Below are 15,680 nucleotides of genomic sequence, written 5' to 3'. Positions count from 1 at the left end.
CCACACTAGGCCAGTCTCCTGAGTAACTCAGTACTCATCACACATAATCTGAGTCAATGTGTAATCAATGACCACACTAGGCCAGTCTCCTGAGTTACTCAGTACTCACCAAATAGAATCTGAGTCCATGTGCTCCAAAGGATTCCCCTCTTCATCAAAGTGGTAGTCTATGGATACAGATACATCGGTGTCGTGGGCCGAGGAAAAGTTAGTAACGCTTCTGCTTGGTATTCCCAGGACACGATAACCTAACAAATCAAAGATTACACTCATCAGCCCGGCGAACTAAAAATGAAGTATTCGCCAACGTAACAAAGGAAAAGTTTCACTCATATTAAGTTTTCCGCAACCTAATTGAATTTTTTTTATTCTCTACAACCTGACAAACCAAAATGTATACTCTACAACTGGCAAACCAAAATTTATACTCTACAACTTGACAAATCAAAATGTATACTCTGCAAACTGACAAATAAATTTATACTCTACAACTTGACAGATCAAAATTAATACTCTACAACCTGACAAATTATAACTTATACTCAACAACTTGTCAAATCAAAATTAATACTCTACAAACTGACAAATTAAAAATTTATACTCTACAAACTGACACATCAAAATTGATACTCAACAACTTGACAAATCAAAATTTGTACTTTCCAACCTGACAAATCAAAATTAATACTCTACAACCTGACAAATTAAAATTTATACTCTACAAACTGACAAACCAAACCTTAACCTCACCATTTGTTATTGACATTTTATCCATATTTCAAAACATTTGATAGAGAATAAATCAGAAAAATCAATTTTAATCTTAACTATCAAATTTAACCCTTAATATGTGTCACAATGGTGAACTATCTAGTCTCCTATTACTGACTTAGCTATAGGGAATTTCCCTTAGCTCAATTGGTGTAGCTTGACTTGACTGATAATCTGCAGGCCTTGGTTTTGTCCCTGAGGTTAAGCAGCTAAAACCTATATCCTAGATAGCCTCAGCTACATCATGTATGGGAAGGCAGTTACTGGTCTTGCTAATTAAGACCTACAATACTGACCTCCCTTATTTTAACGTTGAATTTGATTCAATGTCAAAGCATATGTAGTACTTGTTGATTCAATGTCAAAGCATATGTAGTACTTGTTGATTCAATGTCAAAGCATATGTAGTACTTGTTGATTCAATGTCAAAGCATATGTAGTAATTGTTGATTCAATGTCAAAGCATATGTAGTACTTGTTGATTCAATGTCAAAGCATATGTAGTAATTGTTGATTGATTGTCAAAGCATATGTAGTACTTGTTGATTCAAGTGTAGCAGTTTTTGTATAGTGGATTTTTCGATGTATTGATAGTTAATACTCACATGTGGTTAGTACTCCAGAAAAGACCCAGCACTGACCGTACTTGACCGGTAACTTAGTCTTGTAGTACTCCTCCATGATGGCCTGACTTCCTGTCCAGGATGTGGGGGGTTTTCCTCCCTCATAGTTACCTGACCAATTACCTGTCAGGATACCACTCCTGTCGGAGGAGTTTACCTGTACAAAATACCTTACATATATTACACTTATCCTTCCATTGACAAGGTGATGTTTTGTAATTAAGTAAAAAATAATTTGATCTGCACACATTTATCAACCAGAAATAGTGGTAATATGTGGCTTACCAGAGCAGTGAGTTTGCGGACAACCTTGACAGGGTCACCTCTTGTGGATGCTGGGAAGTTGTTCTTGTCAAGTAGGTCAAGGACACAGTCCAACACAGGGTCCTCAAACTACAAACGTGAGTATGGATATCTTGAATGTTGATAAAAAAAAATTAAACATCATCTAACTTAATCGGCAATCAAATGTTATTTTTCACACAATTTCCTACACTACACCAGAAAGCCAGTCCACAGTCTACAGTATGTATAGCAAAGTGTGTGACAGTTATCATAATCAGAAGTTATAGTTTTCTTAAAGATGCGGAATACTGTATACAGGCCTAGAAATAATCATCTTCCTGTTAAATTTGTGTTATTTCCTTTATATTCCTGCAAACATCATTACAGAATGTGCAGGACTGTGTTAAGATAGTTATAGTGCATTTTCCTGCAGTGTTGCCGACATGTATCAAAATGACCAATATCATGACCATTAGCTATAGGGCAGTAGATAAGTTTCCTGCTTTAAAATCTAAAGGTACAATTATGGATCAAATGCTGGTGGCACTGATGCATTTGAGAAAAAGGATATAATAATAATGATAATAATAATTTGAGGTTCTTCTATACCACTTTATCACAACCTAAATCGTAGGTCATCTCAAAGCGGTTCACAAATTATTAGCCGTGGTTATATATATATAATTTGCAACCATCCAATACCTTTCTCAACTCCCTGGGGGGTATACAGCCTGAGCTGCCATTTCGGCGCTAACAGCTAGCATTCAACAATTCTAGCACTGCCCAACCATGTACTCATTTACAGCTGAGTAGACTGGAAGAAGCGGAGTAAAGTATCTTGCTCAAGGATACAACAAATATATCTCTTTTTAAATATAATTCTGGTTATTGTTATTGAGCAGGCATCATGTCAAGCAAATTGGAACTCTTCTTTGTTAGAGATAGAACAGAGTGCTCAGACTCTCTACCTTAATCTGTGTGTTTATTTGTACACACTATTGAGACAGTCAGGTACCACTTTACTTATTTTGTACTATACATGACCATCAAAGCATATAACCCAAAGATATGGAATTCTTATGTTTATCAAAATACAATAAGATTGCCTTGTATATCCCTCACATTCTAGTACATTGTATATCATATTTAATAATTTTCAATTTATAACAAGAAAAAGATTATAGTTATTCTTTAAAAACTACTGAACTTATGGAAAGTTTTTCTGATTTCTTCAACATGCTTAACTCTGCCAAGGCTGGAAAGTTTAAGATCCAGTGTTATATTAAATCACTTATTTACACTCACCTGTCCAAAACTCCAAGGTTTACCATAGATTGATTTCTTGCTTCCCCTGAAGATTTTTCCTGTATCGCTCAATACATACTCCTCCAGCAGGCCATCATCATGGAGGTACACCTGGTCCTCTGTAACAAAACAAAACATCTGGTACCCAACTTAATGTAGTATCAATCATCGATCAATTGGTGGTGGCGATGAGCTTCAGTAACAGACCAATACATGTATAAGATCTGCAGTGATACTAAGTCAGATCTATATGAACCTCCAAAAAGACTTTAAACTTTCAACAGAATACACATTGGCTGGGGGTGGCTGTAGATCTTGTAATGTTCTACCTGTACACCAGTGTTTAAACAGGACATATATTGGCTGGGGGTTGCTGTAGATCTTGTAATGTTCTACCTGTACACCAGGAGTTAAACAGGACATATATTGGCTGGGGGGGGCTGTAGATCTTGTAATGTTCTACCTGTACCCCAGGGGTTAAACAGGACATATATTGGCTGGGGGTGGCTGTAGATCTTGTAATGTTCCACCTGTACACCTCGGGTTAAACAGGACATATATTGGCTGGGGGTGGGTGTGGATCTTGTAATGTTCTACCTCTACACCAGGGGTTAAACAGGGCATGTATTGGCTGGGGGTTGCTGTAGATGTTGTAGTGGTGTACCTTTTCACCAGGGGTTAAACAGGACATATAAGGGCTGGGGGTGGCTGTAGAACTTGTAATGTTCTACCTGTACGCCAGGGGTTAAACAGGACATATAATGGCTGGGGGAGGCTGACGATCTTGCAATGTTCTACCAGTACACCAGGGGTTAAACAGGCCATATATTGGCTGGGGGTGACTGTAGATCTTGTAATGTTATACCTTTACACCAGGGGTTAAAAAGGACATGTATTGGCTGGGCGTGGCTGTAGATCTTGTAATGGTCTAACTCTACACCAGGGGTTAAACAGGACATGTAATGGCTGGGGGTGGCTGTCGATCTTGTAATGTTCCACCTGTGCACCAGGGGTTAAACAGGATATGTATTGGCTGGGGGTGGGTGTGGATCTTGTAATGTTCTACCTTTACAAGATCTACCTGTACACCAGGGGGTAAACAGGACATGTATTGGCTGTGGGTGGCTGTAGATCTTGTAATGGTCTAACTGTACACCAGGGGTTAAAAAGGACATGTATTGGCTGGGCGTGGCTGTAGATCTTGTAATGTTGCACCTGTACACCTCGGGTTAAACAGGACATATAAGGGCTGGGGGTGGCTGTAGATATTGTAATGTTCCACCTGTACACCACGGGTTAAACAGGACATATATGGGCTGGAGTTGACTGTAGATCTTGTAATGTTCTCCCTTTACAAGATCTACCTGTACACCAGGGGTTAAACAGGACATATATTGGCTGGAGTTGACTGTAGATCTTGTAATGTTCTACCTGTACACCAGGGGTTAAACAGGACATATAATGGCTGGGGGTGGCTGTAGATCTTGCAATGTTCTACCTGTACACCAGGGGTTAAACAGGACATGTATTGGCTGGGGGTGGCTGTAGATCTTGTAATGTTCTACCTTTACACCAGGGGTTAAACAGGACATATATTGTCTGGGGTTGGCTGTAGATCATGCAATGTTTTACCTTTACACCAGGGGTTAAACAGGACATATATTGGCTCGGGGTTGCTGTAGATCTTGTAATGTTCTACCTGTACACCAGGGGTTAAACAGGACATATATTGGCTCGGGGTTGCTGTAGATCTTGTAATGTTCTACCTTTACACCAGGGGTTAAACACGACATATATTGGCAGGGGGTTGCTGTAGATCTTGTGATGTTCTACCTGTACACCAGGAGTTAAACAGGACATATATTGGCTGGGGGTGGCTGTAAACAGGACATATATTGGCTGGGGGTGGCTGTAGATCATGCAATGTTTTACCTTTACACCAGGGGTTAAACAGGACATATATTGGCAGGGGGTGGCTGTAGATCTTGTGAGATGGCTGCATGTTTGCCTTCTTTAGTGTCCTGATTTTGAGGTTCCAGCGACCAATGATACAGGGGGGTGGAGTTTTGACCTCCAACGTCAAGCTCATGTCCTCCTTCTGTTCCAGAAGCTTGGCTCCCCATTGGCTGTGTTGATCAGCCTCTGACAAGATCACCTCCACTTTCGTTCCCGAGGTTGACAGAGGATTGCTTCCTGTAAATAAATGCAAAATTAGACATAAAGGATCTTATCTTGTTCTCAGTTTATCTAAAATTCATATTCATAAAACAATTCTAGAAGTTATTATTTTTAATTTCATAACTCATATGAAATAGAAACTCACTGAAGATCCTTTTTCACTCATTACAAAGAATGTGTGTTGAGTATCTAAAGAACATGCTAACTCAAACGGTCATCATGAGTCTTGTGCCATCAGATTATCATGATATCATATATACATTGTTTTAACTCTGATGTCACAACAGGTGTTTTTCTCTCAGGTTCCGTATAGCTGGTTGTTTCCGAGGGTGGAAATACAGAAATACAATAAATTCATCATGACATGGGTGTATCAATCAATTTCAATCTGCAATAATCTCAGTAGTTTTGATTACATAACGTGCATAATATATAAACTGGTTCATTATTCCTTGTACCTGTCTCAAAAATCAGTTTCAGTTCGTGTGTTTGTTGATCATAAGGCTGGTCACAGGTGAGCCTCATCTGGAATGGCTGACCCCTGCGGACGATGAGGAACTGATCCTGGCCTGGCCGCTCCTCAGTAAGGCTGTACTTGTCAGTACGGTGAGCCTTGCAGTCATCATCAATGTTAAACTGGACTTCTGTCACCTGGAAAATGTCTTTTACATCTTCTTCTGGAGGGTCTGAAACAGAAATATTGAAACAGATGTACTTAAACGATGTTTTTTTTCAGGAGGGTCTGAAACAGATGTACTTAAACAGGGGAATCTTTAAACAGATGAATCTTCAGATGGGTCTGAACCTGACGTAATTCATAGATCTGTGGAGGATATAGAAGAGACAAATAAGGGTAGATGTAGCTGAGTGGTGAAGGCACCTGAACATCTGCAATCACTAGCTCTTCACCACTTAGTCACAGGTTTTTAGGCCCACGTTGGGCAGTCGCCAGGTACTGGCTGCTGGCCATGCATGGTTGGTGTTATTTTTTTCGCATTCTCAAGTTTTCCTCCAAACAAAAGTCTGATATGTTCTTAAATGATCAATAGCTGTCAATAGAACATAAAACACAAAACAATCAAACAAAATATCTTTCCTTCGTAACAGCCAAAAAATAGACGTCACATGGTAACAGACGCCATTGTTCCGGTCTCCGGTAAATCGGAAGCTTTTTTTTTAGTTTTATAAAGTTTATCAACGTCACATTGTGCTGGAAATTGTCACGGAAGAAGCTAAATATTAGCTCTACATAGAGCGGGTGGTAAAAGGACTCATCCCCCAACAGGAACAGAGATCTCTACAATTTTTGACATGCGTCCAGCGGGATCTAAGGACGTTACATCGTCGTCAAGCAGATCAGGCGAAAAGAAGAAGGAAACAGTGGTCACGCGTTCTGGAGAGAGAAAAGGGAGTAGTAGACGAAGTTCCAACCCGTTTTTGTCGGACACTTGGACCTGCAAGTTGTTCAGAAGACGGACAATGGAGACCCAAACGCTAAAATGTTGGAATGTGAACGCTGCAAAGACCGTTTCTTTATCGCGTGCCTGCAGAAAGAAGTCACGGAATATGATTTTCTAAACAAAACGGATTCGATGTGGTTTTGCGCGCCATGCAATGTGGCAGTAAGAAAAAACCTTCATACCGAAACCATAGTGGAAAACAAATGTGCTGAGATAATGGCAGCATACGAGGAAAGAATTACCAAGCTTGAACTCGTTATAAAGTCGAAGTGTGGAACTGATGAGGTGAGGAAGATAATTCAAGAAGAACTGGCAAACTCTGTAAGTTCATCCAAGGATACCCATACTAGTATCAATGATGCTACATCTACTGTATTATCGGAGCTTAACGATAAAAAACGCAGAGAAAACAACATAATCATTTTCGGGATTGACGAAAAAGAGGATAACGGGGACGCAAAACATGCGGATTTGGAGATAGTTACAAAGATGCTTAAAACCTGCAAAGTCTCGGCTGAGGGATTGAATGACATTCCCAAGATTACCAGACTAGGCAGAAAACAACAGGAGAAAACCCGACCCATCCTAGTCAGCTTCGGTAGCATTGCTTATAAATCTGTGTTTTTCAAAAATATTCGGAATCTTCAAACCAATGATGATTACAAATCCATTCGGATTAATAATGATCTGACCAAATCAGAAAGAGAAGGAGAGGCAGCACTAAGGGGAGAAGCGAAAAAGAGAAACGAGAAGGAAACCGGGGGTTTTGTCCACAGGGTAAAAGGCCCCCCATGGAACAGAAAAATCGTGAAAATCAAAACGAAAATTCGGAAAGATTAAACGATAACTTGAGCTGCTTTTACACTAATGCTGACAGTCTTTTAAACAAATTAGATGAGTTAAAACTAAGGATTCAACAGAAAGAGAGGGGTATAGACGCGATAGGTATAACTGAAATCTACCCGAAAAATTATAGATTTTTACCAAGTAAAGCAGAGCTAAACATTCCGGGATATGATTTTTTTATAAACGAAAACGACCCCAATCGACACCGTGGAATAGGTATTTACATCAAGGAAGGCCTTAAACCCGTGGAAGTGAACATTACAACCAGCTTTAAAGAGAGCATCTGGGTAAAATTAACATCGCCGGATAAGGAGAAAGTGTTGATTGGCTGTGTCTATAGAAGTCCGAACTCTGATAAGGATAACAACGATGAGCTACATAAACTAATAACTAAAGTTTCTACAGATAAAGAGTTTTCACAGCTGTTAATATTAGGGGATTTCAACTTCCCAAGTATAGACTGGAACACATGGATATCAAGGGGAGATAGACAAGGTGAAAACTTTATAGAACTTTTAAGAGACAACTTTCTTTATCAACATTCCACTGAATGCACTCGCATCCGAGTGGGGAACGAAGCAAATATCCTTGATTTAATATTAACTAATGCGGAAGAGACAGTGAATGCTATTAATTACGATAGTCCTATAGGCAACAGTGATCATCTTCTTATATATTTTGAATACGCGTTCCGCAAAACGGTATCCAACAATTTTCAAACAGGATATAATTTCCGTAAAGGAGACTATACCAACATGAAGAAGGAACTACGGGAGGTGGAATGGACAGAAACTTTGTCTAACCTGGATACTGAAGAAGCGTACAACAAATTTCTCCGTATATTCCATAATACTGCGGACAAATATATCCCAAAAAAGAAGAACACAACTGCAAACAGCAAAAACGGCCTAGCGTTGAACAGGGATCTTAGGAATAAAATCAATAAAAAACATCGGGCTTGGACGAGGTTTATGGAAACAAAAACACAAGATAGGTATAAGGAGTATGCCAAACTCAGAAACCAAGTCAAATGGGAACTCCGGAAGGCAAAAAAGGAGATGGAAAAGGAAATTGCACTTAATGCGAAGCACCAGCCTAAACGATTCTGGAAATATATAAATGCTAAGAGAAAAGTGAGATCGGGAATTTCGGACCTAAAAGGATTGAACGGAAACCCTACAGAAATAGCAACTAGTGATTCGGAGAAGGCAGAAGTATTGGTTAATTTCTTCACGAGTGTATTTACTAAAGAACCACCGGGGGAGCTACCTCCGTTCCTAGCCAGACCTGTCAGTCACTTATTTCAAGACACGTCAATCAATGGAGATGTAATCAAGAAACTACTTTTCAATTTAGATGCTAACAAATCACCAGGACCCGATGGGATGCATCCGAAAGCTTTAAAGGAACTTCGCGATGTTTTGTGTATACCAATTTCGATAATCTTCAATAAATCTCTCTCTGAAGGAAAACTACCCCAATCATGGAAGGACGCGAACATCACCGCTATTTACAAAAAAGGTTCAAAAACCGATCCTGGAAACTATCGACCTGTTAGTCTTACTAGTATCATCGTTAAAACAATGGAAAAACTTATACGTGATAGTATAGTTCAACACATGCAACTGAACAATTTATTCAGCAAAAATCAGTTTGGATTTCTCCCCGGAAGATCAACAACACTTCAAATGTTAATCGTCCTAGATGAGTGGACTCATATGTTGGATACGGGAGGAGAAATTGATGTCATTTATATGGATTTTATGAAAGCTTTCGACAAGGTACCCCATCGCCGTCTAATACACAAGCTATATAATTATGGAATCAGCGCGAAAACTGTTAAATGGATAGAAAACTTTTTAAGTGATAGACATCAAAAAGTAGTGGTTAACGGATCTACATCCAAATTACAGAACGTCTTAAGCGGAATTCCTCAGGGGAGTGTTTTAGGACCAATACTATTTGTTATGTATATCAATGACATGCCCGAGAACACTGCGTCATCGTGCCCTCTATTCGCGGATGATACTAAATTATACCGCAAGATACGAACTGATGAGGATAAGGAAATTCTACAAGCAGATTTGAATAATCTTCAAAAATGGTCTGATGATTGGCTTCTGAAATTTCATCCGAATAAATGCAAGGTTCTTCAGGTTAAAGGATCACCAAACAATAATAGAACATACCGTCTCGCGAGCAAAACTGGAGAAGTCGTACTTGACAAAATCAACAGTGAAAAAGATTTAGGAGTAACGGTGGATGCAAACCTGGACTTTCGGACCCACATTCAAAACTCAATAAATAAAGCTAATTCAGTACTCGGGATTATTAGAAGATCATTTACTTTTTTGGACGAATCGATTTTTAGACAGTTATTTAAGGCTCTGGTAAGACCGCATCTAGAATACGCAGCCAGTGCGTGGAGTCCGTATAAACTTAAAGATATCCAGATGATAGAGAATGTACAACGGAGAGCCACTAAGCTTCTACCTGGATTTAAAGAAATCTCCTACGAAGAACGTTTAGAAAAATTAAAACTACCGACACTAAAACACCGAAGGACTAGAGGTGATTTGATTAACGTTTTCAAGATTGTGAAGAGGAAGTTTGATGAGAAAGTCACGTCAGACATATTTGTCTACGATAATAACGAAAGAACACGAGGACATAAATTTAAGCTGTATAAACAACGATGTAGTACAGAGCTAAGGAAAAACTCGTTCACGTTTAGGGTAGTTGATATCTGGAACGGTCTACCGGAATCGGTTGTAAATGCAGAAACCACGAAGGACTTTGAGATCCTGTTGGATAACCATCTGAAGGACACTATTTCCAATAATTACTGATAATGACTTTTAAAATAACTCTTTTGGGAAAGTTTATATATGTTAACCAATGACAATATAATATTTTTATACTATGTTTTGTGATATGGACTTAGAGGCTTTCAGCCTGCGTCCATTATTTTTCAATTAAATTAAATTAAATTCAAATACTGCCTTACTGGCAAATTAACTTGATCAACGATGCAGCATCATGACCCTGTGGGACATTTTAAGGCTAGTTCCCACTTGTAGTGGCAGCATCATGACCCTGTGGTACCTTGTAAGGCTAGTTCCCACTTGTAGTAGCAGCGTCATGACCCTGTGGGACATTTTAAGGACCTACAGGATTCCCCAGGCCAAGACTTGGAACATGAACATTGGAATGGGAAATGTGTAATTATAACAGCTAAGGAAAATGAGGGGAAATTTCTACATAACTGGCAGGCTAGCTTTTCCAGGGATGCAGTGTAAGCTTTGGATGTGCTCACTAGTTTAGCAACGTCAAGTATGGTCAGTAGCTAGATGGGTGCCTGGCAGCACGATAAGGTTTCTGCTAAATTTGCATGTTATTTTGTCCAACTACATCATAACATTTTTATTGTATTTACATTTCCTTTGTATTGTCTTTAGATATTGTTCTCACAAAAATGGCAATGACTGTTTACGACGTGTATTTAACCAAATGGGACCTCAAAGACCAATACAATAATGTTGCAGTTCTATAGATCTTTTCATACCTGATTACCAATGACTTCAATTTTAATGAGTTATAATTTTATCAAAATATATCTACACAGGTCTAGAAGAAAATATATTTACACAGGTATACAACATAAATATCTATACTGTTACACAACATTAAATATCTACACAGGTATATATACAGCAAAATATAATCTGCAGATGTACGTAATGCTGTTTGCATAGAATGTTAGAAATTTCAAAAAAAATCATGCATGTATATACATATTAATTAAACAATATGCATAGTCCAGGGTCTCTTTTACTGTATATCATTTAAATCCCTATATAGATGTAAAAGCTTTAAAGGAAGCGATTGTTCTACCTGTACACCAGGGGTTAAACAGGTCATGTGACTTCAGTTATCAATGTGATACACTGTAGAGGGTCATGTGACTTCAGGTATCAATGTAATACACTGTAGAGGGTCATGTGACTTCAGTTATCAATGTGATACACTGTAGAGGGTCATGTGACTTCAGTTATCAATGTGACACACTGTAGAGGGTCATGTGACTTCAGTTATCAATGTGATATACTGTAGAGGGTCATGTGACTTCAGTTACCAATGTGATATACTGTAGAGGGTCATGTGACTTCAGTTATCAATGATATACACTGTAGAGGGTCATGTAACTTCAGTTATCAATGTGACACATTGTAGAGGGTCATGTGACTTCAGTTACCAATGTGATATACTGTAGAGGGTCATGTGACTTCAGTTATCAATGATATACACTGTAGAGGGTCATGTAACTTCAGTTATCAATGATATACACTGTAGAGAGTCATGTGACTTCAGGTATCAATGTGACACATTGTAGAGGGTCATGTGACTTCAGTTACCAATGTGATACTCTGTAGAGGGTAATGTGACTTCATTTATCAATGTGATACACTGTAGAGGGTCATGTGACTGCAGTTATCATTGTTACACACTGTAGAGGGTCATGTGACTTCAGTTATCAATGTGATATACTGTAGAGGGTCATGTGACTTCAGTTATCAATGTAACCCCACTCAACAGCACCATAGCTGGCGTGTCAGCCACTTTGTAACTGGTAATGACCCCATCTTTATACCAGCTTTGCCCTTTCTGTTCTACACCTACTCTGTTCCATCATTATCCCAGCTTTGCCCTTTCTGTCGTTCACCTACTCTCTTCCATCTTTATCCCAGCTTTGCCCTTTCTGTCCTTCACCTACTCTGTTCCATCTTTATCCCAGCTTTGCCCTTTCTGTCCTATGCCTACTCTGTTCCATCATTATCCCAGCTTTGCCCTTTCTGTTCTACACCTACTCTGTTCCATGTTTATACCAGCTTTGCCCTTTCCGTCCTACGCCTACTCTTTTCCATCTTTATCCCAGCTTTGCCCTTTCTGTCCTACGCCTACCCTGTTCCATCTTTATCCCAGCTTTTCTACCTGTACACCAGGGGTTACACAGGTCATGTGACTTCAGTTATGAATGTGATACACTGTAGAGGGTCATGAGACTTCAGTTATCAATGTGACACATTGTAGAGGGTCATGTGACTTCAGTTACCAATGTGATATACTGTAGAGGGTCATGTGACTTCAGTTACCAATGTGATATACTGTAGAGGGTCATGTGACTTCAGTTACCAATGTGATATACTGTAGAGGGTCATGTGACTTCAGTTACCAATGTGATATACTGTAGAGGGTCATGTGACTTCAGTTATCAATGATATACACTGTAGAGGGTCATGTGACTTCAGTTACCAATGTGATATACTGTAGAGGGTCATGTGACTTCAGTTATCAATGATATACACTGTAGAGGGTCATGTAACTTCAGTTATTAATGATATACACTGTAGAGAGTCATGTGACTTCAGGTATGAATGTGACACATTGTAGAGGGTCATGTGACTTCAGTTACCAATGTGATATACTGTAGAGGGTCATGTGACTTCAGTTATCAATGAGATACACTGTAGAGGGGCATGTGACTTCAGTTATCAATGTAACCCCACTCAACAGCACCATAGCTGGCGTGTCAGCCACTTTGTAACTGGTAATGACCCCATCTTTATACCAGCTTTGCCCTTTCCGTCCTACTCCTACTCTTTTCCATCTTTATCCCAGCTTTTCTACCTGTACACCAGGGGTTACACAGGTCATGTGACTTCAGTTATGAATGTGATACACTGTAGAGGGCCATGTGACTTCAGTTATCAATGTAACCCCACTCAACAGCACCATAGCTGGCGTGTCAGCCACTTTGTAACTGGTAATGACCCCATCTTTATACCAGCTTTGCCCTTTCTGTTCTACACCTTCTCTGTTCCATCTTTATCCCAGCTTTTCCCTTTCTGTCTTACACCTTCTCTGTTCCATCTTTATCCCAGGTTTGCCCTTTCTGTTCTACACCTACCCTGTTCCATCTTTATCCCAGCTTTGTCCTTTCTGTCGTTCACCTACTCCCTTCCATCTTTATCCCAGCTTTTCCCTTTCTGTCCTACACCTACACTGTTCCATCTTTATCCCAGCTTTGCCCATTATCCCAGCTTTGCCCTTTCCGTCCTACTCCTACTCTTTTCCATCTTTATCCCAGCTTTGCCATTTCTGTCCTTCACCTACTCTGTTCCAGTAGAGGGTCATGTAACTTCAGTTATCAATAATATACACTGTAGAGAGTCATGTGACTTCAGGTATGAATGTGACACATTGTAGAGGGTCATGTGACTTCAGTTATCAATGTAACCCCACTCAACAGCACCATAGCTGGCGTGTCAGCCACTTTGTAACTGGTAATGACCCCATCTTTATACCAGCTTTGCCCTTTCTGTTCTCCACCTACTCTGTTCCATGTTTATACCACCTTTGCCCTTTCCGTCCTACGCCTACTCTTTTCCATCTTTATCCCAGCTTTGCCCTTTCTGTCCTACACCTACTCTGTTCCATAAGCTGTTTCATACCTACACTACCCTCTGCTTCATCAGTCATATCTCAGATATGCCTTTCATCATACCTTTATCTATCTTCATCATCCCAACCTAATTGTCGTCCGTTTTGCCACTGTAATCTTTAACTTAATCTTCTCCCTTATCAGAACCCTTTTTCTGCTCACCCTACCCATTTACCCAGCCCTCTTCTGGTCCAACATTTGCACAAATCCTGCCTATGAATCACCGGTTATTTTGTGCATTTGATCTTGTATGGCCCTGCACTGTCTTTTATCTGCTACATTATGCCCTGCCCTGCCCCTGCCCTGCCCTGCCCTGCCCTGCCCTGCCCTGCCCTGCCCTGTCCGGTCTCCTCCTTGACCTGCCTCTGCCTTGTCCTGTGTTCACTTTGCCTCTGCCTTGTCCTGTGTTCACTTTGCCTCTGCCCTGCCCTGCCCTGCCCTGCCCTGTCTCCACCTTGACCTGCCTCTGCCTTGTCCTGTTTTCGCTTTGCCTCTGCCTTGTCCTGTGTTCTCTTTGCCTCTGCCCTGCCCGGCCCTGCCCTGCCCTGCCCTGTCTCCACCTTGACCTGCCTCTGCCTTGTCCTGTGTCCACTCTGCCTATGCTCAGTCCTAGCTGTCCTAATTACTATACCTTGCCCAGCCCTGTCTTTGTACATTCTACAGAAGCTAAATTCGTGCATACCCACCTGTGTGCTCCAGGGGTGCGCTACGGGGCTGGATGAACCGTCCTTCTCTTGATTCTATCTCAGGGGCACGGTGAAATGAGAAAATGTTTCCCATGGTTTTCTAGCTCTGCTTCTGAGGTTTTGAAACACAGGTATGATCAACACAAACAAAATGAATGTGTTATAACACCTTCGATATATATACACGTTCACTCATGTGTATAGCTATAGTTTGCTGGGTGGATTTGCTGCATTCAATCTAAAAATAACACTCACAATGAATACTTAACATAAACTGGCAATGTGTTTTTTTATCGACTTTGATTTTACTGAAGGTCACTGTAAGTTCTTTACAGTCCAGTGATCATTAAGGCCAAACCTAGACAGCATATCCCCACGCACACCTAAACCTTTAAATACCAAACAGCCACATGTACTTGAATATTTAATGATAGGCTGTTTACCAGAAGGAACATGCAACACTGCACAGATCAATTCAATAGGTTGTACAACAAAAGTTTAACTATACACAAGGCGCTGAACAATTGATGCATTACACGTATATATATATATGTTTATAACGACATAATGGAACTTGACTATACTCAACGTCTTAATATTTTTCTGCAGTCACACACGAAGATCTCGGGTTTAAATATATGTGAGATATAAGCCAATCGTACTTTCCCCAGCTGTTTTAAAACAAGTTCAAAAGGGCCCGGATAAGTTAATCGCAGCCTCAGGAGACAATTTTGTGTCAAGGGCATTATGTCTTGGCCCTTTGTATAATACAAATATACCGATGGTTTTAATTCCCGGTAGTTATAAGATCTACGAGTGTATAGTACTACTGACTTAATATATATAGCCACTTAATATCCTTATTGATTGTAACACATTTATTTATACACCCACTTCCTATTCTAAAATACAGGAAAACAAATTCAATCATCAGATCCTGGTAAAATATATAATTAGGAGGAGTATTTGACTCCATAATCACACAGGAGGATAATTTAGACATAAAACCTCTAGGGGGGTGGGG

At 39.9% G+C, this 15,680-nt stretch overlaps 1 protein-coding gene across 3 annotated transcripts in view; it reads right to left on the bottom strand.

Annotated features, from left to right (window-relative positions):
* LOC110449910 (hemocyte protein-glutamine gamma-glutamyltransferase-like) overlaps window positions 1-15,680 on the bottom strand; it is a 34,390-nt gene that overhangs the window by 15,883 nt on the left and 2,827 nt on the right. The window contains exons 1-7 of one of the 3 annotated variants that reach the window (XM_021497070.1): window positions 14,657-15,102; window positions 5,621-5,848; window positions 4,917-5,177; window positions 2,985-3,103; window positions 1,680-1,787; window positions 1,377-1,551; window positions 110-248 (exon numbers count right to left, since the gene is read on the bottom strand). In XM_021497070.1, the coding sequence (XP_021352745.1) occupies window positions 110-248; window positions 1,377-1,551; window positions 1,680-1,787; window positions 2,985-3,103; window positions 4,917-5,177; window positions 5,621-5,848; window positions 14,657-14,750 (1,124 nt within the window). In that variant the 5' untranslated portion in view covers window positions 14,751-15,102. Of the gene's footprint in view, window positions 1-109; window positions 249-1,376; window positions 1,552-1,679; window positions 1,788-2,984; window positions 3,104-4,916; window positions 5,178-5,620; window positions 5,849-14,656; window positions 15,103-15,680 lie in introns of those variants that run through there. The other 2 variants (XM_021497069.1, XM_021497071.1) reach the window with 2 other exon arrangements.

The sequence above is a fragment of the Mizuhopecten yessoensis genome, unplaced genomic scaffold (assembly GCF_002113885.1).
Source record: "Mizuhopecten yessoensis strain PY_sf001 unplaced genomic scaffold, ASM211388v2 scaffold4839, whole genome shotgun sequence".
Taxonomy (NCBI): domain Eukaryota; kingdom Metazoa; phylum Mollusca; class Bivalvia; order Pectinida; family Pectinidae; genus Mizuhopecten; species Mizuhopecten yessoensis.
Note: the sequence above shows the minus strand (reverse complement) of the source record. Positions and strands in the feature narration are given on the sequence as shown.